General features: G+C 38.9%; 3 protein-coding genes across 5 annotated transcripts in view; all 3 read right to left on the reverse strand.

Moving 5' to 3' along the window:
- Nucleotides 1-1396: 1396 nt before the first annotated feature.
- On the reverse strand, nt 1397-5861 carry LOC134631384 (annexin A2-like). The gene is made up of 13 exons (XM_063479641.1): nt 5737-5861; nt 5109-5161; nt 4731-4824; nt 4111-4205; nt 3889-4002; nt 3652-3742; nt 3363-3442; nt 2836-2895; nt 2553-2646; nt 2340-2435; nt 2137-2195; nt 1777-1899; nt 1397-1674 (listed from the first exon to the last, which is right to left on the reverse strand). The coding sequence occupies exons 2-13, from the start codon at nt 5154-5156 to the stop codon at nt 1615-1617; spliced, it is 1014 nt and encodes a 337-aa protein (XP_063335711.1). The 5' UTR covers nt 5157-5161; nt 5737-5861; the 3' UTR covers nt 1397-1614.
- A 187-nt stretch (nt 5862-6048) lies between these two features.
- On the reverse strand, nt 6049-15583 carry ice2 (interactor of little elongator complex ELL subunit 2). 2 transcript variants are annotated; one of them, XM_063479640.1, is made up of 15 exons: nt 15472-15583; nt 14046-14147; nt 13598-13949; nt 13362-13481; nt 13125-13259; nt 12785-12901; nt 12311-12470; nt 11413-11594; nt 10541-11321; nt 10270-10439; nt 10060-10189; nt 8892-8976; nt 8644-8694; nt 6941-7184; nt 6049-6364 (listed from the first exon to the last, which is right to left on the reverse strand). In XM_063479640.1, the coding sequence occupies exons 1-15, from the start codon at nt 15483-15485 to the stop codon at nt 6269-6271; spliced, it is 2739 nt and encodes a 912-aa protein (XP_063335710.1). In that variant the 5' UTR covers nt 15486-15583; the 3' UTR covers nt 6049-6268. The 2 variants fall into 2 exon arrangements, 1 of the variants encoding a protein (XP_063335710.1); XR_010094391.1 differs by lacking the exons at nt 6049-6364; nt 6941-7184 and having other exon boundaries at nt 8639-8694; nt 10115-10189.
- Nucleotides 15584-17703: 2120 nt separating this feature from the next.
- Nucleotides 17704-26085, reverse strand: part of roraa (RAR-related orphan receptor A, paralog a) — a 188078-nt gene continuing 179696 nt past the window's right edge. For both annotated transcript variants that reach the window (XM_063479642.1, XM_063479643.1), the window contains 3 exons: nt 25412-25522; nt 25101-25213; nt 17704-24701 (listed from right to left, as the gene is read on the reverse strand). In XM_063479642.1, the coding sequence (XP_063335712.1) occupies nt 24537-24701; nt 25101-25213; nt 25412-25522 (389 nt within the window). In that variant the 3' untranslated portion in view covers nt 17704-24536. The remainder of the gene's footprint in view (nt 24702-25100; nt 25214-25411; nt 25523-26085) is intronic.

A 26085-nucleotide genomic window follows, 5' to 3' on the forward strand; every position in this document is an offset into this window, starting at 1 on the left:
CTTTTAGACTTCAGAGTGCTTGTCATTTGGCTCTAGTTGTTATGGTAATGTGAGGTATTCCATCTCCTTCCCAGCATGCTCTGTTTGACATTCATGGGGTTAAAGTCCCCTGAATGATGAAGTGCCAGTGTTTGGGACAGTAAATTGCATCGTTTCAATTGAGAAGAGAGTTCCCCTTGGGTTTGCTGGAGGTCCCTACGGGCTGGCCTTGAACAGAACAGCATGTTGTACATCCATATAAAAAAAGTGAAAAATATGGTGGTACTTTTCCCTTTATGATGCAGAGATTAATCTGTCACTGTATGCGTGCATAAATCTCACTCACTCCTTTGCAAAATACTGTTTTATCTTACTTTACGCTATATTTTATTTTTTTATTGCTCATAAACACAAACCATCACAAAGGGCTAATGTTCTCATCAATATTATTACAAAATGACCATAAATCTGACGCCTTGTTAAAATTTGAAGCCGTTTCTCTTCTCAGCCATTCAACCACTGAAAATATTTGACAGAAGCATTATTTTATCAGGCGGTTTCTCCCACAGTAATAGATGGGCTTCTATCATATTTGAGCCACAGCACGCCGCTTCATTTTCGCAAGATTATTGCACTTTCCTTCCGATCCTTTCCTCATCACTGTGTTCAGCAGCACTGAACTTGCCTTTTGGGGCTATTTTTTTTTCCTTATACTTCAGTAGAAATGCCTTGACAACACTGTGGTGGTTATTTCATCCTGAGAGACCACAAACTAAACAGCAGAAACACGTTGTATAGACACTTGTTTAGTGGTATGCAAATCATCTTGGCCGGAGGTAAAATTAACATTTTCAATTAAAATATTAGCACCAAACAAACACAGAAAAACACACTAATGATTAAATCATCTTGATGGAATCTCATAGTGGAAACTGAAGCTTGTTTCTTGTAATTTTTTATCTGAAAACACGCAGCACTGCTCACACTGTAAATTAATGTTTTTATGATCGTGAATCTTTATGTTTGCAAATGAGGTTTGCCATCAAATGTCTGAATTGGAAGAAAATGTATACAGTATTTTTTTTTTTTATTCAAAGCTTGGAAATTCATTTTCATTTCTTGTGCAGACAAAATGTTTTTTGTCATTTTCATTTCCTTTCACATATTTAAAATGCCTAATAATTAAGAATAAGGATAATAATGGTAGGTAAAAATGTTGCTGTTAAAATTTTGTCATATATTTTTTTTCTTTTTTTACATATCTGCATTCCTTCAGCAGATATAGGCAATGTAAGGCCCCAAGACAGAGGGGCAGAGCTTTCTGCAGCTGCTTTTACCGTTTACATATATCGCCCTCTGGTGGCGATTCATGTAAACATCCACATAAAGCAACACAAGCAAAAAAACAAAAAACGAGCAATGTTCAAACAAAGCAACTTTATTTCCGTTTTGGTATAACAAACAAACTGTGACACAGATTCTTCATGTATGAAATAAAAAACAGACAAAAACATCTCTCCTTAAATGTTGCATTCAAATGCATATCCAGAAAACATGAGATGAGCTCCAGCTGATATTCAAAGCGCAGCTTTCCAGCTATGGATAAAGAGGCTCTTTTGCATCTGATGACTCTTTTTATTTCTCTGGTCCACAGAGGCCAAGCAGTACCTTCTGGTAGTCTCCCTTGGTATGTTCCTGGAGAAGGAACAGAAACACCAAGTCAGACATGCTGCATGACGGAACAAGCTTTACTGTAAATCACTCATAGACCAGAGGCAGGTTAGAAAATTCACTTGCCATAATAGTCTGTTGCAGAGATTGCCCAAAGCAGGACTTGTATTCAGAGCAGATTTTTCTCAGGTCCACCTCACAGCGTGACACAATAATTCTGGTCACCATCTTCTCTTTGGCTCCTTTACTCTGAGGAAACGAGCACAAGTCAGCACTTAAGTTGCACACGCTCCAAACTTAACTGCAGCAGCTGATGCAACACTGTTGTAAGATAACTTTTGTCAACTTTGGATTCTCTGTGTTCCTGCAGCTAAATTACACTTTCACAAGCAGATGTATTTCTTACATCTGCTGGATTAAAAAAAAAAACAGTCTAGCCCTCAAAATAGCTACATCTCAAAAGGAAAAGAACAGTAGTGTGAGTACCTTCATGGCTTCATTGAGTCTTTTGGCAAAGTACAGCTGTTTGTTTTCAAAGCACTGAACTGGAACAAATAAAAAGAACAAATATTAACAGGAGTGCATCTTACATTCTGCAGATATGTTTCTTATCACTTTGGAAGGAATTCTTAAAACAAAACTGGGGAGTTGTCATTCATTCATAATCTAAATGCACTGCTAAAGTGTACCTAGCACCAGGAAGGATGTTTGCAAGTCTCCTTTAACTTCCTTGACAATGCTCTCCTGCATGTCGTAGGGGCTGTAACTCTTGTACTTCTGAAATACTAAGACACAGAAGAAAAAACTCTTTGAATGGTGTAATGGGTCCATTTCACAACTTGCAACAGAGGATCACAAATCCACATGTATTAATAGTGCTCTTAGTAAAAAGGATGGGGCACCTTTTTGGAGGTGGGGTACACTTCTCTCAGACATAATGGAGATCCAGGTCGCCACATCAGTCCCTTTAATTTTTATTCCAGCATCATAGAGAGCCTAGGCATGAAGAAATATCCTTAAACACTGCCAGAATTTAGTTTGTGGCACAGAAAAGAGCCGTTCATGGACAACGAAAAAATTTCACTCGTGTCTAATTATTCTATATTAATTATTCTATTATTCTATACATGACAGGAATGTAAGACCCAAACAAAAATCAGTTTAATTCAAAGGCAAACAACTTACTCTGGCATCTTCATCAATCTTTTCATAGTCTGTAATAGAGGACGGTTCAGCTCTCTTGGTCTGCGGCAAAATAAACAACATTCAGGTCATTTTCACAAGCAACTGCTGAAAAGTCATTTTTACAGGTTATATTTGGCATCAAATACCTGCATGGATGTAATTATGTGTGGACGAGTGTTTGGATGTACTGTATAATGGAATATGTACACTTCCTTAACATATACAGCCACACTATGTTTTAAAAATCTCAGGTGTTCAACTTTGTTGATGTCTGGCAGCTGACACTACTAATCACACTGTTAAGTGACCTCTCAGGCTCACTGGAGCCTGAGAGGTCACTCAGGCTCCATTATAGCAGAAAAATAGTTACTCAAAACAACATCTATTGATTTGAAGTGACCGTTCTTTTCAAGGGGACAACAAGCCAGGACAATGTTCCCCACAGAATAATACTGCCACTAGTATTTTCTTTTAATTTGTCACCTATATGTATGTAAATCTTAAGGAACAATGCAACAATGTCTCACCTGCACAAGAGCCAATAGTAACTTAGCGAAGTTTCCAGAAGTATCTCCAGCCACATCTTTTTCCAGTTCCTTCTTGAACACTATAAAAATTATATTTTTACGTGGGGGATTTAGCCATCTCTTTAAACCAGAGTAGTCACATAACTTGATTTATGACTGATTAAGACATGATATGATTCTTCTCGTAGAGTGTGCATAAGTAATACAACAAGAACAATGCATGGTAAATGTTAAGCAAGCAACCTCAACTGTAATCTAAACTTTACACAGGATTTCAACGTGTACTTACATTCCTTGTAGACCTTCTTAATTTCTACCAGCTCATCATTACTGCGTGAGCACAAAATCTCAATCAGTGTTTCTTCATCAGTTCCTAAGCCCTGAAAAAAGGAGAATTTTGAACGATCACACCTGAAAGCCATCTGAAGACACAAGACTAATGTTTTTTTGTTTCCAGCAGAGGGCGGTGTTGCCCTTCCACAAAATCTCCCTGAGAGAGAAAAAAAACAAACAAACCACACTTTACCTTGATGGATCCCCTGATCTCTGAGGCATCAAACTGCGCCGTGCTCTTCATCAGTCCAAGGATTACAGCTTCCAGTGAGCCAGACAAAGCACCCTTCAGGGCTGAGATCATGTCCTATATAAATTATAACAGCATTACCTGATCATGCTTAATGTCTGGCATATTGTTGAAAAGACAAAGAATGGCGCTTTAAAGCCATGAAGGAGTTTAGGCCTGCTGTACCTTCTTTGCCCTCCTTTCATACGCAAAAGCAATCTCTCTCCTTTGGGCGTACGTCCGCTTTGTTAGGACATCAATGATGGTCTGCTCATCCACACCTGATTATACACGATTTGTACACATTAATTACAGAAATGCAGCACTACTTCACTAAAATATATTAGCACTGGAATGAATGAATTTTTTAACAATACTAAGAAATCTGAGTAGGTTATGATGACAAAAGAAAGACACAATCAGTAAATCCCTACAACAACCTTTTAACAGAAGAAGAGGGGATGGATATACACAAATATCGTGTCTGAGTAAAGGTTTAAACACAACATGGTCATAAGGTGTAATTTCCTCCTAATCTTATTTGCAGAAAAACATTTTTCTACTCTGAACACATTCTTCACCACAGCACGATGGTGGGCTGTTAGGAGTGCCAGTAGCTCTCAGTCAGCGGCCAGAACACAGCTCTGCCAGCACTGGGGCGTGGACATGGAGGTGTTCCCAATGTGGTCCAAACATTTTAAGCCATGAGGCTGACTCACAAATACCAGTCACTCATCTGTTGCAAGAATTTGCAGAACCAAGCACCATTTCTCTTTCCTTCTTTTTTTTGGAGAGAGAGATCTTGCCTTTGGTTTTGATGGCGGTCTCTATCCTGGCAGCATCTTTATCAGGGTCAAAGTCAGGAGCAGGTACCACAGTGGGAAACAAAGGATCCTGACCCTGAGAAGTAAAGCAAGAAGTAAAATAACTGTTTTGTTGTTAACCTCTTAACCTCCATTAGGAAACTGGTGGCATACAAAAGGTCAGGTTGAGTGCATGAGTTCGGCTAATGTCAATTTCTCAGAGAACATCTTTTAGCATGTGACTGAAACAAAGCTCACCCTTAAAGCTAAATATGGCAGGCTGCCAGTGGAGAAATTAAACATTAAATACGCATGTAACAAGTAAATGATAAAATAAGAGTTACCATCATAAAGAAGAAAAAAACGAAAGCAGAACTTTACCCCAATGTTGAGAGAAAGCTGTCCCAGAAACTCTGATACCATAGCCATTTTCACTGTTGTGGGGAAGAAAAAAAATCTCATAATCAAATCTCGCTATAATCCACTGACTTGCACAAGACCATGTTTATTTTGACTGGAGATGTAATCGTTTGATAAGGTAAAGCAAAGTCTTTCTAACAAAGGCAGAGAAGTTAAATCAAGTTGTTGCTTTGTACAAAGCCGAGTCACTGCAGGGGAATTTATTCCTTTTACGAATGGTTATTTCTTTTTGACTGCTCTGCCACATTCAGAAGAGTTTCTAGTAAAAGATTTCAGATGCATTAGAAACATCGAAGTGACACGCCCTGGAAAATGTGCTACTGCACTTCAATGTTGTAAGGCAACTGAGTTCTTTCACACGTGGACAAGGAAAAAAAACTGGTTTAAGAACCTGAAGAATTAAAACTTAACTGAAACTTAAACAGAAGTGAGACTCTTTTATACAAACTGTGAAAATACAAGTCATATGTCATGATTCGTGAATGCAAAATGCCTCCTTAAAACTCCTTGAAGCTTTATGCAGTGTAAACTGAACCGTACTTCCTTTTATTCTATTAACAAACAGTTGACAAAATTCCAGCACACTTACCTGAGCTGTAAAAGCTGAGATGATGCACAGATTTGTCCTGGTGATGTTTAAATGGATTGGGTTTGGAGGCTCAACTTTTCAGAGATATGAAAAGGCTTCCCACTTCACTTCCCCTGACAGATTCCCTCCCCCTTTCTGTGGACTCATGACTCCACCCTAATCTGCTACGAGTCAGCAGCTCAGAGTTTTAGAGCTAAGTTTTCCCACACACTATTCAAAGTGACTGAAGCCTTGTGCCGTTAGGAGAAATCCTAGGTGTGTCTGAGCCCAACTTCCCACAGTCAAACACATCCGAACATTGTAGATCATACTTTCAGTTTATTGACTCTTTTTCACACAAAAAGTAAACAAAATATATACAAACATACCTTTGAACAAAATTACAGATTATACAGAATAAAAGTGCATCAGGATCCACATTTATAATTTAAGGACTTTGCTTTTATTTCTTTAGACATACATGTGCAGCTCCTCCTCCAGCTCTCCTAATCCAAATCGTGAAGTTATATGACAATACATTAACAAAGGGATCTTAAAACGACTTTTGAATTAGCTTTTTCACATATGTGTTACGCTTGGCTGTACGTTTCTTCTGCTTGCGCGTTTTCTTGTTGCTTCCATTGGTTTTCTGGTAGGATGGACAATAAGAGAATATGTTTATTTGTCATTTTCAGAAGGACTGAGTGCTCAAAGTTGCTTGGCTAAAAACTTATTTTACCAAAAGCTGTTAAGTAAATAAAGAATGCCGTTCAGCTATTTGCTATGTTAAATTTCAGACAGACCTCCAATGAATGTCTCAGAATCTAAACCAGAAAAGCCAATAACTCTTCTCAGTATTTGTCCCTGCTGTTAGTTTTAGGCTTTGCCATTAACAAATATGAGGCAGCTTCTGGTTCAACTTGTTAGAACAGTTATTTTTGCTTTTATAAATTCTCCCTGGGGTGGTGGTGTTAGTTTTAGGCTACCACTAACAAATATGCAGTAGATTCTGGTTCAACTTGTTAGAAAAGAACCTAAGGTATTTTTGCTTTTACAAATTCTCTGGAGTGGGGGTGGGGACTTCCTAGATATTAATATAAACATAGCAACCTTTCCTCTTGTTGCTCTTTATTAACCTGGGCCACATGTCTGTTGTTGTGGAGATTTTTTTCCCTACAATGTTTTGAATTAACAGGGTAACTGTAGCGAAAACATGAATACAAACCTTCACAATGGGTGTTGGTGGAAAGGTGCAGGGGACCCTTCCATGTTGCTGGTGGAAGGGCAGGACTACAGCTGGATCAACAGGTATCCAAGGCACAAAGCCAAAGGCCGGGGGTTGTGGAACAGAGCTGTGGACCTGATGCAGGTCGTATCCCCCCCGATTCCCTTTTCCATGTGCTGCTTTGAGGATGGTCACAAACGGTTCCCCCGATTTATGTGCAATCAGGTATCGTCCTTCCTCTAACCTACAAAGGCAAACAAAATCCTTGAGACTGTGTCACTCACAGAAACGTGTTGTAGCACTGCAATGATTTCTCCATTCTTGGAAGAAATGATGAAGAATGAAGCGCTGACAAAGAAGTTGACACATGTACTGAGTGTCATTGAGTAATTCTCTGATTGAGTAATTCTCCAGCGCAAACATGAAGGCAGGCTTGCGTCACAGTTTTAGCCCGAGGCAACCAGAGCGAACAGTGTGAACATTTCATCGGCTTAAACAAAGCTTTAAGAATCAATAGCCAACTTTCTGATAACCTGAAGGTGATGAGCAAGTTTGAAGAAAAAAGAAAAAAAAAAAAACTCCTTGGGGTATAGACTTTACATTCAATTCATCAACATTTAAACAAACACTATAGAGTTTATAAAACAGGTTGCCCTCAACAGGAGCCTCGTAATCTTGTTCATCTTCTGTTGTAGAATGCAGGTCTTGTGAAAGAAGCTCTGAGGGGGTCAATAAAGGAGCAGGGAGTCAATGATGCACTGTTATGTTAATCAAGTCATACAGAAATTAAATAAACATATTGAAAATCAATCGACACCAACTTTTGTGTTCTTTAGTGTCAGCACTGAGGGATGAAGACTGGAGGGGGAACAACAAAGGTGTCACCATCCTTGTTCTGGTTTCTCCCCAAAAATACAGACACACGGTTTAACCAGTTATGCTGGATGAAAGTGAACTGATGGACCAAAGAAACTGTGATAAATTTGTTATGAACCAAATTTGAAATTTTAAAGCACGGTGGAGGCTCATTCATGGTTTAAGGCTACATTTAAGCCAGTAGTGTTAAAGATTAACATAAGATAGAAAAGAGCTGTCAGATTTTACATCCACCATATAATACCATCTGGAAAGAGTCTGATTGGCAACTGGCTTCCTTTTCCAGCATGAAAATTACCTTAAACACACCGTCATTGCAGTAAAAGCTTAACTGGAGAGGAAAAACACACCATGGAACACCATCAGTCATGGATTGGCCTCCCCAGAAGCCGGGCCTCAACATTACTGTAGATGTGGGATCATGTTAACAGAGAATAAAACAAAAGACAGCCGACATTCAAAGAAGAGCTTTGAATGTCAATCAAGAAGCCTGGAGGACTATTCCTGGAGACTGCTTAAAGAAATGAAGAGAAAGTTTGCCTAAGAGTTCATCCTGGTTGTATTGAATTATAAAGGCGGTCACACCAAATATTGACTTTCAAGTTTGATAGAATTGTATAAACACTGTTTTTGATTTATATAATGTATCTGCATGTATGTTTGTACATTTTAATAAATCTGTGCACATATTTTCCTAGCATACTATAAAAAAAAAAAAACATACAGAATCTTACAATTATTAAATAAAAATTTGGGTGGAGGATCTCAATGACAACAATATACAAACAAAAATAGTAATAATATAATATGTGTCAGCAACAACTTACCCAGTAAGTTTTTTCAGTAGGTGGTGGAGTATATTTAATGACTTGGAAAGCCTGGAAAAGAGACATCAGCAAGTTTCAGCCTATCTGCTTTACTTGGCATCTAACACATTCAGAGGTGATGAAAAGGCCTGGATTATCAACACTCTGAAACTCGAGAAGACAAACTCGAAATCTTAAGTAACACAATCATTCTGAGATGATTAGCTTAATCCTTTTTATCGACACACATTTGTTGAAACAACACTCACTTGAACCCACAGGAGATGTTCTGCTTCCAGTCATCAGGCAGCTTTCGCAGCAGAGCTACTTTTGATGTGTGTGCATTGATGTGCGCTACAGAGTCATGGAGACAGGGTGAAAGACAAACTGAGAGAACAACAAGAGCTAGTGTGCACATCAAGAGCTTCACTTCATCATCCGTGCTATGTCTGGTGCTCACAAAGTAATTAGTCTGTGGTGATTTGCCAGCATTGTTAACCAGCTTGAGTGGGTGTTAAGAAATGCTCGTTGGCCCCCTCTCATCTTGATTCTTCCATGCCTCCCACTCCAGCTGGGAAGGCCTGCTTATTTCAACAGTGTCTTCCTTCATTTGCAGAGTGTTTTAGAGCTGACAACAGCAGCCATAAATACACAATAGGGGAATGCCACATGACAAACCACATGATAAACCACAAAGAACCAAGTAAATAAGGAAGTCTATTAGCACCATATAATTTCAGTAGCTGGGGGATATTATTTATTTCATATAGCTCAATGTTCTTACCACTAGTGGCAAAACCAGACATTATTTTTGCCACACAGGCTCGTTAGCCATTCTCTTGTATGGCTACATTTACAGCAGTGAAGCTGAACATATGAAACTTCTGCCAATGTGTGTACCTTTTGTGAACTGTAAAGGTGTTTAATTGATCCAGTAGGCAAAAGGAACAGAGTACATGCATGTCAAGATTACATGAGTCAGTTCAGTGAACCTAGCACAGACAAGAGGTGGAGTCTTTCCTCGAATCTTGAGTCACAGATAAGCAGTACGGAGACACTGACAATACAACTAAAGCCCAAAACAACACTTAGCTTAGCTTTGCACACTGCATTCACTGTAATAACACATGATCGCATGTGGCTGTAGCTATGGCAACTAAGTAAACCTAACCATTACACAGTCAGAGGAGGACGATGAGTCATCTGAAGACTATTTCTCTGGTTTGTGGAAGGATCTGCCCCGTTGATTGTATCGTGGCCTGTTTTAAGCTGTCTAAATGATACATTGGCTATTTCCTTGGCAACGAAGTTAAAAAAAGGAAAGCCAAAGGGTCCCTCCTTTAGCTCAATTTAGAACCATGTGTGGAACATAACCATCATCATTTTAATAGTATCTCAAAGCAACAAGTTTGAAAGTAACAAGGATAAAAACGTTACCTATGTAAGATACTGTGCTGGAGTGAAGCAAAGTCTCTGTCCACAAGTTGCATACCTCGTTCCTGGTTAGGCACTCAACACCATAAGACAACTGGTACTCCAGCTTAGGCAAGACATGCACTGGTGTATGCTATTGGGACAGATCAAATGTCAATATTAAAAACAAATCTCATTCTGAGGATTGTGCATATACAGAATGAATGTTTATACCTGGTTTTTCCTGCTGCCCACTTTTCTCGTGTGGGTCAGAGAGACAGAGCTGCGCACCATGAGTAACAAGTCTTGCAGACTGTAGAGTTTATAAAACAGGTTGCCCTCAACAGGAGCCTCGTAATCTTGCTCATCTTCTGTTGTAGCCTGCAGGTCTTGTGAAAGAAGCTCTGAGGGGGTCAATAAAGGAGCAGAGAGTCAATGAAGCATTGTATGGTAATCAAGTCACAGAGAAATTAAACCTACATATTGAAAATCAATCGACACTAACTTTTATGTTCTTTAGTGTCAGCACTGAGGGATGAAGACTTGGGGGAAACCACACTGGTTTCACCATCCTTGCTCTGGTTTCTCTCCAAAAATGAAGACACACACGGTTTAACCAGCAATGTTGGATGAGAGTGAACCGATGGCCCTGCACATCGGGTGGGTGACTTAGCAGAGCATTTGGCTATTTCGTTGGCAGACTTGAACATGGCTGTCTGCATGCGCAGGATCTCACCTAGCTGATCCCCAGAGTCCTTTGCTCTTTTGGTTTGTCGTCTGGCCCTTGTAACTCTTTGAGGGGAAGACATCTCTGAACTTTCAGGAGTGGACTCAGAAGCAGGAACAACTGGAGGGTCTGCAGAGCACGTTACAGTTTGAGGTTTACTTTGTTTTGGGACAGTGTTCACTGGAGACATCGAGTCATCAATGACCAGTTTCTCATCATCCGAGTCTCCAGTAAAAGCTTGGTCCTCATCACTCTGCAGGGCAGGGTCTTGTCTTGCTTGTTCAGTCCCTGGTTGAATGTGCTCACTCAAAACCTGCTGAGCTGGATCGGATACAGAGTCGTTTGTTTTTATCGAGGAGCTGCTCGTCTCTTCACTGAACGTTTTAATCTTTTTTGAAAGTGGGGAACCTGTATCTTTTTTACTTTTAATATATCCATCCTGTTCATCTGGGATCTTCTTACACTTTGACGTCTCTCCAAATGTCTCCAGGTCGGTGAGATCCACCTCAAAATCCAGACCACTGTTTTCTAGGGAAACTACGCTTCTCTGGGAAATTTCCTAATTCAGAAACAGAAGAATAATAATTGCTCTAATGAAATAAGACCAGATAACACCAACACTACCACAGTTAATTTACACATAAACATACCTGTGAGAGGTTCTGCTTATTTACAGGAAGCTCTGTCATCAAATGGAACACATTTCTACTTCCATTCTTCTTGATGGACCGCTTCAAACTCTCTTCGTGATAGATATGACTCCTTTCTCTCACTGTCATTTCAGTCTTCAGGAGCGGCGAGTCTATATACACAGTCTTCTTCTGATTACCGACTGTGAATAAGAATAAAAAGGGCCATGTGAAACAGTACCACCGTCAGGCCATATAACATCAATACACACAATAGCTACCTAATGCCTAGTTTATGGTCACCACATTGGCTCTGCTGTGCACCAACTGTGATGTCATCACAGTCTTGTTGCAAGAAGCAAAGAAATTGCAAATTTAAAAAAAAAAAAGTTTTTGCCAGGAAGTGTCATCTTTTCAAGCTGTTACATATTCTCCGAATTTCTGAGCTCCTGTACTGACATTTCAGTGAAATGGAAGTAAAGACTGACACGCGCACAAGGCTACAAAACTACAAAAGGTGCACAGCAAGCTAAAATGATGTTAGAGTGATGCGTGCCAGCAGTTGTGACGTCACTTTTGCAGCACAACACACTTCATGAAGGTGACAACAGTGAGCATTTATGCTTCTCATAAACATGTAATTTATTTCTCACTTTTAAAAAATGTGAACACGTCTTCTGCTCTTTTCTTTTTTGGTAATACTATGAAGCTCAATTCTGCAGCATGTTTTTGTTAGGTCATAATATGCCGTATATTCTTCAGAACAAAATTTAATTTAAAACCTGTTAAGTAAGCTTAAAAAGGGTAATCTATATTTTTTTCTCGCTTCACCACGATTGCACATTTTTAACTGCTGGAAGTAAAACTTAAACTGGCTCTAATTAACTTCCAGTACGACAGCATCTGATGTGTGCTGTACCTTTTCCTTGGTTTAATTTGACCCAAACAGGAAGTTCCCATTGCTCCACAAATTCAGGGCCATGGTTGTCCAGCAGCCTGACCAAGGCATCTCGAGTCAAACAAACATGAGGCTCATAACAAGCACAGAGCTTCTCAGCATTCCCATCACCACTGACAGTCTGGAGAGGGAGGGGAAAAAACAAAACAACAAATAACACTATCAGAACATGAGAAAATCTTCTGTGGATACACAACTTTCTACAGTTAAACGGGGTTTGAGATTAACATGTGTGACCTGGCATCTTTCAGAAAAATGCAATAAGGTCTAATTTTGCTGAGCAAGACATGAACACCCTCTGGTGTCTTTGGTGAAAACTGCAAGAGGCGAAAGAGAATTTCAATAGACCCGAGGTCATGAATCTCATTCTAGCAGTAAAACGTGTCTGTGGCTTACTTTGATGGAGCAATTACAAAAAGTGAGACAATTGCTTACAGCATGCATGTCCTTAGCCTTTTTAGCTGGAGGATTCTCTGATGAAACACTCTGATAATCCCATGCAAGTTGTGCATCAGCAGGCACTATCTTGTGGTCTGTAATATTCACACTGCCCTGGAGAAATAAAGGGAAGAAATATGGTAATAGAGAAACTTAATCAACAGCAAAAAAACTGATTCTGCAATTCAACACTTGAAGATGAGAAGGTATCAAAGTGATGATTTAATTTTTTTTAAACAAGGAAAAAAAAAGACATTTTAATTTCTGAACAACTAAATTATATAAGGCTGTAGTCTGATACTGCTGAGACTGAAAAGCGGCTGCAGATGTACATTACCATATTCAGCAGCTGTTTTTCAAAGGTCAGCGCCAGCCCTGGATCGAATGTCCCTCCTGTTAAACTGGTCAGCTCGTGGATCTGGTAGAACTGGGGAAGCGTCCTAATGCATTCCAAACAGCTCCTTAAAAATTCCTTAAAAACAACAAAGAAAAAACAATTAGGGTTTGTGTTTCATTGCTTATGAGCTAAACCACATAAAGCTAACGAGAGGTGCAACTGATGGAGTATCAGTACCTCTGAATATTGCATAGCTCCTTGTGATATGAAATTGTAGTCATCAGCACACATTCTAGCCACATCTTGGAGGTAGCTATTGAAGTGCATCACTTCATTGTTCACTTGTGCCTTTAAGACCTGGAAAAAACAAGCAAACAAAAAAAAAATCAGGGTCTTTTTTCCCCCCAAGTAATGGAATTACAACTACCAGGACTAAGCTCCCATTAAGAGCATTAAGATGCAAATGCTGATACCTCTGGAGGATCCTTGGTTTTCTTATTCATTAAAAAACCAAGAAATGTTTCCTGTTGTTTGCTAGAAATGTTGGACAGGCAGGGATAAGGGAGCCTGGGCTCGGGAAAGGGAGCATCTTTCTTAATCTGCTTCTGCTCTGCTCCTGATTTTTTGGTATCCTCAAAGTCTCGTGTGCTTTCAACGGCTTTGTCTGCACTTAGATCCTCACTATCACAGCTGTCCCAGCAGGATGCTTGGCTGCTGATGCAACTGTTGTCTTTAAACTCTGCAGCTTCATCTGTGGAAGGAGAGCGGGAGACTTTTGCAGCCCCATCATCACACTCCTGTTTGGCTTTGGCATTCTCTACAGGACTTGGAGAAGGAGAATGAAAACACGAGTAGAATAAACAGATAGTGTAAATGCACTTGAAATTATAGTTTACTTTAACTGTTAATTTAATGACATACCCTCGGAGAAAGGCCCACAGTTCTCTGATATTAGGTGCAAGGGAATATTTGTCATAAACATCTCTGGAAAAGAAAGGTCCTTCAGGAACTGGGTGGTCTTCCCTTCAATTTAAAATGAGAAAATAAAAGATATTAGAGACCCTATGTTGTTACTAAACCATTCCAAAGTGCCAAACGTTTCTAGAATTTAACTGGTGTTTTTATATTGCTGTTGTAGGGCCCTGTGTATATTATACAATTACTCTTTTACTCTGCAATTTTACAAAATATTGATTACTAGATAAACTTGTTTATGTAAGACAAAAAAGAAATTAAAAAAGCCACCTGACAGATAATTAACAAAAGTATAAATATTCAATATTCAGTTTAAAAAAAGTATTTTATAAATAAAATTTACTGACTATGGGCGGGGGGGGGGGGGACACCTTCTGAAGTTATTTTCTTAAAGGTTTGACTTAGTGTCGCAATTTTAAGGTATCCGACTCAAAGTTTTGAAAAAAATACCCCAACTTCATATTTAACTTATGGATGGGGTTTTTTTTAATCCCAGTGATAATAATAGCAATATCACAATATATCCAAAAACGTATTATATACACACAATTTGATTTCATTTTTCAATTACTTTAATAAACGAAATATTAAAATATATATTAATGCACTATTTTTGCACAAATATAATCCTAATTGTGTTATAAGTCTTATTATTATCAAATCAACGTTTCCGCCAAACAGAGAGTAAACAAAGTGAAACACGTGTTTCTCTGAGAGAAATGTTGCGCAGCTGTTCTCAGGTGCAACTTCCTGTTTTCCCTTTCAAAATATAAAAGTTGTTTTGTTGTTATAATTAATTCTTGAACAGAACTGATTATAAATAAAAAGCATTTAAAAAATATTAAAGTGGTAACGTCAGGTACAAACAATACAAAATCTAGTGTTTAGCTAACGGTATTATCACACTGGAAAAATGAGCGAGAAAAACGAAATAATATAGAAACAACATTATTTTTTAACTAGTAAAACAACATTTATTTAGATTTATTAAAAAAAATGGTGGAAGTGTCTAACAGTTTAAATATTTTCTTAAGTTTTCTCTAACTTCCCGTCTTATTTAAGCAGCTTGACAGACAGCTAGCCAAGGATAAATAACATGGTGCAGCCTCGTTTTGTAAGCACATGTTTCGGCTCCTGTTCGGAGTTAAACAGTAAAGGTTGTACTGCAAAGGTAGCCACTAAATGGGATTTGAGTCCATATAAATAACGTTAAGTCAACGCCGCACAAAGCGTAAGGGAGCTCTCTCAACTCCTGTTAGCCAACATGTGCTAATCCTTACTTGATGTAGCGAGCGTACTTAGCTCAAACTGACAAATAATATCCACAAGGATTCAAAGGACAGAAACCAGTGGCAGTGAGAATGCTACATACCATGTCAGCTCCATGGTGGTCTGTGACAGCAGTCCACAGGAAAAACTGCACTACTGTCTTTTAACTTTAGTGTTATCTGGCTAACACACGTTTGTTGAGCGACATTATTCGTCTTGGTAAAATTCTGCTGACATTAACCGCTCTGTGCGCATTGCTGCCCCCTAACGGATGGTAACTATTAATCAATCGATTTTATTATTTGTGTGTGTGTGTGTGTGTGTGTGTGTGTGTGTGTGTGTGTGTGTGTGTGTGTGTGTGTGTATTTGGTTCCAAATAAGATGACATTTCTTTGCAGCTTTGCTTTAGTGCTCGGTAACAGTTTCCCTGCCCATCTATGAAAGAGAAAAATACACTTGAATGTGTGTTCACGCCAACAGCCTAACTCTACAGCCTAAAACATCTCCATGCTGTCTGTTCACAAATAACTCTCCTTACTTTGAATTAAGGAAGACCTTTTTTCAGCAAAGTGAGGGGAAAAGAGCATGCTGTATTCTAATTTTGCTACAAGCAGGCAATTCCCTTCATGTAATAATAATGTCCAAAGAACCTTTGCTGTCCAGTTCTGAGCCCCGTCTCTGAGTGGTTTCTGAGACTGCTGTTAGTTGCTATCTTGGGGTCTGTAAAATCTTATTATATCTGGAGATACGAGTCCCAGCTCTAGTACAGATAATTATAGGGAGACCTATCTGGATCTCTTGCTCATATCCACAGCGGTCTCAGGCATTAACCTGAGTGCAGCTTACATGCTCCACTACTCTGCTGAGGTGTATAAAAACTAAGATCAAAAACACCAAAAGTAATAGCATTATTTAACATTTGAAAAACTTAAACCCTTCTATTGGTCTTTTCTAAAATCAAGAGACTTGCTTTTCCATTGAACTCTGGTGTCCATATAGATATTTTGATAAGGTGACATAAACTAAGCACACCCCATGATCAAGTTGCCCGAGGAACCACCTTTAGCAGCAATAACTTGAAGAAATCATTTTCTGTATGACTATCAGTCTCGTATCATTGTGGAGGAGTTTCTGCTCACTCTTCTTTACAAAATTGCTTCGGTTCATTGATTTGCAGGCAAAGCTCTGTTAAAGTCCCATTTGAGGCCATTGCAACGCCTTGATTATTTTATTTTTACAGCCTTTCTGGTGTAGACCTGCTGCTGGTCTTGGGGTCATTGTCTTCTTGCCATCCCCAATTTCAGCAATTAGGCAGATTACCTCATATTTTAGAATACCACTCAGTACACTATACAGAGGAGTTCATGGTTCCCAGTTCCTGTGGCTGCAGAACAAGCCCTAATTTTCAGGACTCCACCACCGTGCATGACTGCTAGTATGCTGTGTTTCACCAAAAGTGATGCTGTGCATGGCCAAAGATCTCCGCTTCGATCTTGTCTGTCCAGAAGACTTTGTTCCAGAAGTCTTGTGGTTTGTTCAGATGCAGCTTTGCAAACTTAAGGCATTCTGTCATGTTGTTTTTAGGGAGAAAAGTCTTTCTCCTGGCCACCCGTCCAAACAAGCCATAAATATTCAGCCTTTTTCTAATTGTACTGTCAAAAACTTTAATATATAACATACTGAGTCCTGTAGAGTCTGAGTAATTCTTGTTTTCTTTTCTCTGAGGTTTGAATTTGTTAGGAGGTCCACACCTGTGCAGATTATTCTGTTGTGTTAACACACAATGAAATGCTGCAGGTCAGAAAACTGCCATCATTTGCTTTTATAGAGATGATCACATTTGCTGATGCTCAGTTAATTAAGTGTATTTGATGAGCCTCTAAACTCCTATGGAAGCAACAAGGGTGCATTTAACTTTGCACAGGCCTGCATGGAGTTCACATGACTGTAAGCACATATAGAAAAACAATCTGAAATGTTGGATATTATTCCACAGTTTTGCAGTTAATAACGCTTAATCAAAATCTAAAATGTATTACATGGAAAACATTTAATGAAAAATGTATAAAGAGTCATTCATTAAAATAATTAATACAAAGAATAAATTTCAGTGAAATGATTATCCAGATTTTACATTCTTTTAGTCACCACAGATTTATTTAGATCTGGGTATTGTCCACATAATTCAGTCATTAAGAGAAGTTTCTAGTGGAGTGAGGCTCGTCACTCTGATTAAGTAACGGCAGAACGTGCAGTTTAACTTTTCTAGTGTGAGCTGAATACAGAGAGCAGACAACAGGAGACAGATAAACAGCCAGGGAAAAAACAAAGCCCATTACAAGCGGTAAATTTTATTATGGGATAACAGCACATAAAGCACATCTAAAATCGATGTGTCCAATGCACTTTTAATAAAGGTAATATTAAAGGTACAGTTTCTAAGTACAATATAACAACATTCATATTAGAATGAAAAGTATTTAAAAGACAACATTAAATTTCTTATTTTTCTTTACAGCTGTATTTACAAAATGAATCAAAATACTTATTTTCATATTTAAGAATCAGACAAGAAGGAGCAAAACTACATTTGTGAATAGACTACCTGCTAAAGAGAGTTCAAAAGAGCTGGATAAAAAGGTACATGATCATCTGTCCCCATTTTACATCAGTAGCAAACATGTGACTTAGAAATTTGTGACAACCACACACTAGTTTCGGCTTTTTCCGTAATTTGTACTGCTTTTGCATGGAAAAAAAAAGAAGCCACCCTTGCTCCACCCTCCCCCACGCACCCACCCCATTTTCATGTTAAATTACCCCAACAGACCGAGGGCACATTGAACACAGAACATTAAAGAAATCCAGATGTATCGTATGTCTGTTTTACAAACACATACAAATACTTAATATACAATGCATTAGTAAATCTTCCATCCTCAGTGAAATAAAAAGAAAAAGTAGATTTAACACTAACAGAAAATGAAGAAATGTGGACTTTCTGTTAGGTATTTTTTGTTTGTTTAGTTCTTTTTTTTTTTGCTCGACCATAAAAATCAAAACAATGTGCAGGAGAACACTTCTGTAATATCGTCCGCGAGCATTTGTCGACCAACAAGAAGCGACGTTCCCAGTTATGTTTCTGAAATGACGTGAGAGGTGACGTGTACACTCTAAACAGACCATCTACACATCGGAACCCTTCAACAACAACCCACGTGAAAAAGAATTAACAACACATGAAGAGAGAGAGAGTTTGAAAAAAAAAAAAAAAACCCCAAACATTTTAAGCATGAGCGAGCGACAATTCCCCCTCATGTACAAAATACATTGTCACTTCAGTACACATCTGGAAAAACCACAAAAACAACAACAAAAAAGGACAATCAAAACCATGTATGCATTTTGTTACACCGAGAGGCACTCAGTGTGATACGTTGTGTATTATTGCAAGCATATTCTTACTGATATTTGCTACAGAGTCGAGAGAAAAGAAAAAGGTCAATTTTGTCTTCAAATGGCAATCCTCTCGTGTACATTTTAACACTTCAGTGTGGTGCAAAAGGCTTGTGCCATTGGTTCTGGAGAAACCGCTGCTTCAGGATCAGGATAGTCTTAAAATGGGGAATAACAAAAGCTTACACCGAGGCTCTGTAAAATGAAATCCAAGCACCACTTCCCTGCATCAGGTGAAGAACAATGCAGACACGGGGAGGTAAATAGTATCTTAAAACCTGACAAACTAACTAGCCTCAGTGAGTGTTTTTTTCTTTACAATCAGACAAAGGAAAAAGGACAAAAAATCCAATACTGCTGTTTCAGTTTGAATATTATAATTCTTCCACAAACCAGAAAAGCGACCTTAATAAGCTTGTTAATTCGCAGATACTAGCTTTGCTATAAGTCAGAAGGAAATAAGTGCCTTATCCCAAGTCTAGCACACTGATACAGGTACTGGCTGGGTAATTTTATCACTATCATTTTCATTTTCATTATTATCATTATCATTATTATTATTATCATTATTCGTTGAGTCCTAATATCAATAATACATTAATATGCGATGAAATCAATGAACTAATAGGGCGGCCTGGCTTAGGAATCAATACTTGGTTCACAAAATTAACTTACCTAGCACCACACATCAGGGCAACACAAAATAAATGTCAGCACGCCCTATCGCTATCAAACTAATCCTAAAGGAGGGAAGCAAAGTAGAAACAGAGTTATCGTACAATATGATGTCATTGATAAACAGATTAATTTTTTTTTTTCACTGGGTAGGCCTTAGTAGCAGTATTTTCCTCTTACCCTATACAGACAGAAGTTACAAAGCTACCTTTATACATGTGATCAATAATAATATTAAATATGGTGAATAAACAGCAGAGAATGAGGGAGAGAGAGTGAGAAAATAAGATATACAGCACACAGGCCATGTCAAGTTCTTAGTTCTCCACCTGGGAACAGAACTGGTCAAATATACAGATGAAACATAAAAAAAAGAGAAAACATCCACAAAATCAACACAAAAATAAAACCGAACCCAATGGCGATAAATAAGAGGTGTATTTACATGCAGATGTTCAAAGACTTATTATGCACAAAAGAATGAAAAATAATACACAGACATATATTATTGCTTGACATTCGATTATGGCTAAAAGTTGCTTTTCATTGTTTTGTCTCGTTATTTTTAAACTATATTCTTAAACGTAACTTTAATCATAAAGTCTTATCACCTGTGCTTTGGAAAATGGGTTTTTGTTAAAATGCGACGACTGACTCACAATTCTGGGCGACACACCGGCAACTTCAAGCGTGACATAACGCCGGTCTTCACAATTTATGGTCGAAGACGCAATCTACAGTGCACATTTTGGCTCGGTTCATTTCAATTTAGGCTCGGACCAAAAAACTGATAGCAAAGAATTTTTCTTTAGAGACCTGTGAATTGTCGAAGGCGTTATGTCATGCTTTTTAAAATCTACAACTATTATGGATGGATCGAGCTCAGCATTCCTCAAAACCTTTGCTTCTTTTTTGTTAGAAAATGTAAAAAAAAAAAAAAGATCAAAACCTCTTCATCCACATGACCCTGTTCCTCTGTAATTATTAAAGCCTTGTCTGGGTTTTTTTTTAAATATTCACATACTGTGAGAACAGACACACACACACACACGCACACACTATTGCTTTATACAGACAACAGAGCAGAGACAAAAGGACCAGCACATTTTACTGTATACTATACACTGATTGAATAGCACAAGTAGCATCGATCCCTCGCTTAAAGTGGGATATCTCGAATGAGAATATACAGAAAGACATCACTTTTCAGGCCCGTGTAAAGGCGTAGTTTATAGTTATACACAAGCATCTGTGTTTGGTGACCGTTTCCTGCAATCTTCCCTCTATCGGAACCTTAAGAAGATTAAAAAATAGAGTGATGGGGCTTTATTACTTCTTTTTGTTCAGAAAAAGTGTAAACAAAAATCAACTGTATGAATAAAGTCAATTGAAAAAGGATGATGGCTGCACTGTAGAGACCCGTAATTATAACACAAGGCATATTGCTTGTTATACATTGTAGAGCACATTACCAGCTACTCGACTAAAATGAAAAACAAAACAGCACATTTTACGAGATAAGAACCCCTTTTTAGTGGTAGACCTTAGGCTGACCATGTTTGACAGAATATTGTTTACGTGATCACATAACGTTTGAAGAAGAAATAATAATCTTCAAGAAACAAACAAACAAAATGAAAAGAATTGACAAAGAATCAGCCAAATCTCAATTTTCTCATTATTTTCTGACAAAAAGTTCAGTGTGCTACGCCAAAAAAAACAATAATTAAAAATAAAATAGAAAAAGTTCAGCCAAGCTCCTCTCATCATTTGAGTGCTTTTGAGAGATTTCCAAAAAATCTCATAAATTCACCAAAAAAACGAAACAAAAATTAATGAAATGCTCCGCGACTCCAGAGGAAAGCGAGCCGTTTCTTCGGTCTACCTGTTACCTCCCTGAGCGTTCGCACCTAATCCTTTTCGCTGCTCTTGCCGGGCCGCCGGGCCTCTCAACACCGGATTGTCTAGCAGTGTTCCAGACTGGGTTTCTTTTGCTTTGAGACTGAGGTTTTCTAGTCGTACAGGGCTTGTGCATATCCAAAATAGCATTGGATCGTTAACAGATATTATTACTTAGGTACAGCATATTTACTAACAACCCAAAACACAACAGATTTAGTATTGCATAAGAATATTTGGTTTCCTAACAAAGAGGGTTATTATTCATAAAGACCCTGATGACACCGTTTTAAACCAAAACAGATTTTTTTTTTATTATTTTGTGTGCGTGAAAGAAATATGCCGTGTACTGAAAAACTACACTTTGTAAAAGCGATGGGGTTTGATGGGTTTTTCTTTTTACAAAGAAGATTTGTTTTTATTAATCGACTTGGCTGGAGGCCCTTTAAGGACACCAATAATGTGAAATTCTGAACAACTCTGTGATAAATTTTCAAATCGGAATTTTCAACCACTTCTCATGGAACGTCCCTGAAAAAAAAAAAGAAAGAACAATAGAAAGAAAAAATATCTACTAAACTATAAATCTAATGAATTCAAACAGAAAAGCACAGAAGAAACTCTTCCCTGAGGGGTGACAGCGCAAGGCATTAACGCCTCGCGCAAATTGCACGGTAGAGGAATGATAGTGTGCAAACAAAAGGAAAACAACAACAAACAAACAACCAAAAAAAAAAAAAAAGACAAAACAACTGGATTCAATGTTACAGACAGACTGGTGACAGATGTGTTAACATGCTTTGTCGGGTTTCTAAAGGGATATCATTTTTTTCTAGTCTTTTCTTTTTTTTTGGTTCTTTTTTTTTTTTTGTTCTTAACGATTTTTCTAAAAGCCGCTACTGAGATTGCTGGAATGTCTTAGGAATCCATTCTACATTATAGACGAGTAGACTGGAAAAGCGGAAGCAACGACTATTGTTTGGCACATCCAGGGTTGTTTCTTTTTTTTCTTTTTTCTACCACTTTACTACCACACTGACAAAAAAGACACACTCAACAAAAACAGAAGCACAACAACAAAGCATTCTGAAAATAGCACTTGTCCTACCATTTTTATGCTTCTCCCCTAATCATACGAACAACGGCTAGTCTAATTATTGCAGGGATATAGTTAAGTGCTACCTGACATCTTTTTCTCTCCCTCGTTCTCTTTCGTGAGTTTATTAACCAAAACAAGTTACAAAAATAGAAGCTTTACAACCAGACAAGGCTTTGAATATTCACTTTCCCTTCACTGTTTCTTCTGTGTCCTGTCGTGGCGTTGCCGAGCTGAGGCTGCGGTGAGAAGGCAGATAAAGACGCTGAAAATGTTCTTACAGAGGCTCGTAAATGTGCTTTTTAGGTTAGACCCCGGGGTCTCTTGCCATTAGGCTGTTAACTCGCTTGCTGTATCTTTATCTTCCACTAGATGGAACAATTGGATTAGAGACTGCATGTGAGTTTCCCAGTCCAACCACATGGCTATTCGGGTTGATTTATAGCCTTAAAGAAAAATGTACAGATTTTCACAGTACAATGAGAAGCAAATGTTTAGTAAAAAAAAAGAAAGAAATCCCCAAAATCTGTCACGCGAGCACACCTCGGTTTTCTTGTATTTTCAAAAACTTGAAACAGATGCCATGAAATCCAGATCTGTTCACAACAAAAACAAAACATCACCGCGAGGTTGTTTTGTTTTGTTTTTTTTGTATTATTTTTTTTATGTTTGTGCATGCTCCCCTCAGAGGAGTATCACAGCTACATTTTGACAGGCGTCGCACTGGCAGTTGTTGCGAAAACAAGCGACGGAGTGTCTTTAACCTGCCTTCTCATCCACGCCTCTTTTGTTCGCCAACCGGCAGCCACGCCAGCCACCCTAACAGACATCCCATACGCTTCCAGTAGACCAGTAACATCTGCAGCTCCCGGGACTAACCTCTGTATCCATGATTCAACTTGTATTTCTTGTGCACATGCAACACATCACTAGGTAAATATACAAGTCTTAAATTAAAGAACGGTGTAAATAAAAGTGCCTTATCAATTCAACAATTAAGAATGGTCTAACTACTAATATCATACATGTTATTTAAAATAGATTCTATAAACATTACTTTTTTCTGTATAGTAAGTACTTATGACCATATACCCTGTAGTACATTATAAAACAGGTGGAATGGACCCTTTTCATTGTATTGGCGCCCTGTGCTTCTCCAGGGCACCTGTCCAGAGAAGGATTAATAGCAGATGGCCTTACATGGTTTCACTATGCAACAATGGTGGATGGAGTCTTTGACAACTTAAATCATTGCGTTTTTATTAGAATTACCAGAATTCTAGGTTTCTTTTTTTTTCTCTCTCTTTTAAACGATTGTCCACAGAGAGGTGCCGATTGCAACGCCATGCCAATGGAACCTCCCTCGAAGTCGCCGTGAGTTTTCATCCCAAGCACTGCGTCATCCCAAACGATACGGCTTGAGCACAAGAGAAAAGAGGCTGAACTTGACCAAAGTGTGCGCGTTTATCTTTTTTTTGTTGTTGTTGTTGTTGTCACTTTTTCTGCGTAAAAAGGTGACAGGTTTGACCGTGGAAAGAAAGCAGAACTGTTACGGGAGTGTAACCTGGGAAATAATACTGATGTGGTCATCCTCTAAGTGAAGAGGTCTTCAGCTTTTCTTTTCTTTTTCTTCAAAGGTGTCTCATTAATTGTTCATAATGATTAGAAGCCAGGTGTGCAGATAAAAAAAAGGGAGAATGATAGGGGGTGATGCAGTTAATCATGTGAAAACAATGACAAATGAAGAGAATTGGGTTAGAAAAGCGCATAAGAGGGTCAAGTTCAACCAAACAGAAATGATTTGTTCCTATCTCCTCTTCATGTCCCGTGGGGTGTCGGGTCCCACAATTCTTACAAAGAGAACTAGATTCAATATGGTAAACCTTGACAATCAACTCCCCAAGCCCTACCCTCCAATGTAAAAGAAGAAGTTGAACAGCGTGCCATCTGTCCGCTCTGGTGTGTGCAGGGCACCAGTAAAGTGTCTCAGATTCCTCCTCCACATTCCCCTACGGTGGGCACACTGGCACCTGGCAGGGTTGCTACCCGTCAACGGGCATGGACTGCTCAAAGTCTGATCCAAACAGCTCCTTGTATAACGGGGGGAAGTGGGCACGCACAATGTCTGGGTATATTGCTTTGAAAGCTGTAAGCTTCTCTGTATGCCTACTGCACAGCGCCCGCAGTGTCGACACTTTGCATATCAACTGTGGAGAGAGAGGAGACAGGCTGTTTAGATTCACAGGGAGGCAAGGACATGGAGCAATGGTAGTGAAAAACATTCCTCCCTACAGTGTATTCCGTCTCACACAGGGGCAAACAGACTTGTAAATATTGAGACAAGCGCTCAGGCACAAGGAAAACTTGACACTTTATATTAAGGAGCCGGCGTAGCTGATAACAAAGCATATACTGATAAAAGAGGTATTTCATGTCACATTATGAATGTTTCCTCCGAAATCTGAGTTCATTTAATCAACTGGGGTTAAAAATGTTTCAAGGCCAGTGGATAAAGATCCTAAGCAGTGTAAGATTACATTGCTACAACAGCAGGGAATTCCAGCTTTCGGGGATAACGGATGAAGTGTGTTCTGTATGCACTGTACCTTTGTAAGTATACCGTCCTCTCTGTGGTTCTTCTGCAGGACGTGCTGGAGGGCCAGTTGGATCTTCTGCTGGAGTTTTTCCACCTTCACCTTCTCCTGCAGCCAGGACCGGTCTGGAAGGAAAATAGTCACATCTTTATGTGGCTGTAAAACACATGTGGGGCTCTTCAAAGCCAAACACGATTCACGATTCTTGCAATGCAAGATTTTAATTATCAGAAAAAAATATGACTGCAACAGTGTGTTCATTATTGTGGTGAACGTATGTTTGCCTTTTTTTCCCCTCTCTTTGCACCGTGAATGACACCTACCAGCAGACATCAACACAAAGGCGGAGAACAGGGCGATCTCATCCTCAGACAGGTGCATAGAACACAAGTTTTTCCCAAACTCGAAGACGGAGCTGATCAAGTCGTCACAGCCTGCCACAGCAAAGGACAGAGAGAGGGGGCTTAGGATAAGGAAGACCAAAGAACAACATTCACTCTTGATCTTTATTGGGAGAGAGGCACACGGGGAGGGGAGAGGAAAGGGGGAGAAATGAAAAAGAGCGGCGTGCTGACAGCACATGGGAGCGTCTTAAGCAGAACAGGCAATGCTTTTACTGAGTTTTGCCTCCCAGACGAGTCACTTTTGGCAGTTGGGTGGCGTTATGCAAGCCAAAATGAGGTCACTATTGAGGCTTTTAGTTAAATCAATTATCGGAGATAGAGAGAGACAGGCGGATGCCACGGCAGCTCGGGAAGCCCATCACTCTGCCTCCCCCACTGTGGACCTCTCGGCACAGAATTCATAGGACACTGGTATAGTACACACACACACACATGCTCACTCGTATACAAACACAGTGATAGTGAATGCAAACTCACAATGAGAAACAGAATTCTCCACTTTTTCAGCCACTATGGGATGCATTTACATTTTTTTTTTGTCAAAAGGTAGCTGGAAAAATCCACGGTGGGACATCTTAGCAGTAATATGGCAG

The sequence above is a fragment of the Pelmatolapia mariae genome, linkage group LG7 (assembly GCF_036321145.2).
Source record: "Pelmatolapia mariae isolate MD_Pm_ZW linkage group LG7, Pm_UMD_F_2, whole genome shotgun sequence".
NCBI classification, from domain to species: Eukaryota; Metazoa; Chordata; class Actinopteri; order Cichliformes; family Cichlidae; genus Pelmatolapia; species Pelmatolapia mariae.

Excerpts from the sequence above, each read along its gene's own strand:
- LOC134631384 (XM_063479641.1), bottom strand. The coding sequence starts at position 5,156 with ATGGCTATGGTATCAGAGTTTCTGGGACAGCTTTCTCTCAACATTGGG. Across the intron at positions 4,003-4,110 it reads ATGAAAGGAGGGCAAAGAAG|GACATGATCTCAGCCCTGAA; the intron begins GTACAGCAGGCC and ends TAATTTATATAG. Across the intron at positions 3,743-3,888 it reads AGATCAGGGGATCCATCAAG|GGCTTAGGAACTGATGAAGA; the intron begins GTAAAGTGTGGT and ends TCCTTTTTTCAG.
- ice2 (XM_063479640.1), bottom strand. Across the intron at positions 7,185-8,643 it reads CTACTGAAAAAACTTACTGG|GTTAGAGGAAGGACGATACC; the intron begins GTAAGTTGTTGC and ends TTGCCTTTGTAG. Across the intron at positions 6,365-6,940 it reads CACCAACACCCATTGTGAAG|AAAACCAATGGAAGCAACAA; the intron begins GTTTGTATTCAT and ends CCATCCTACCAG.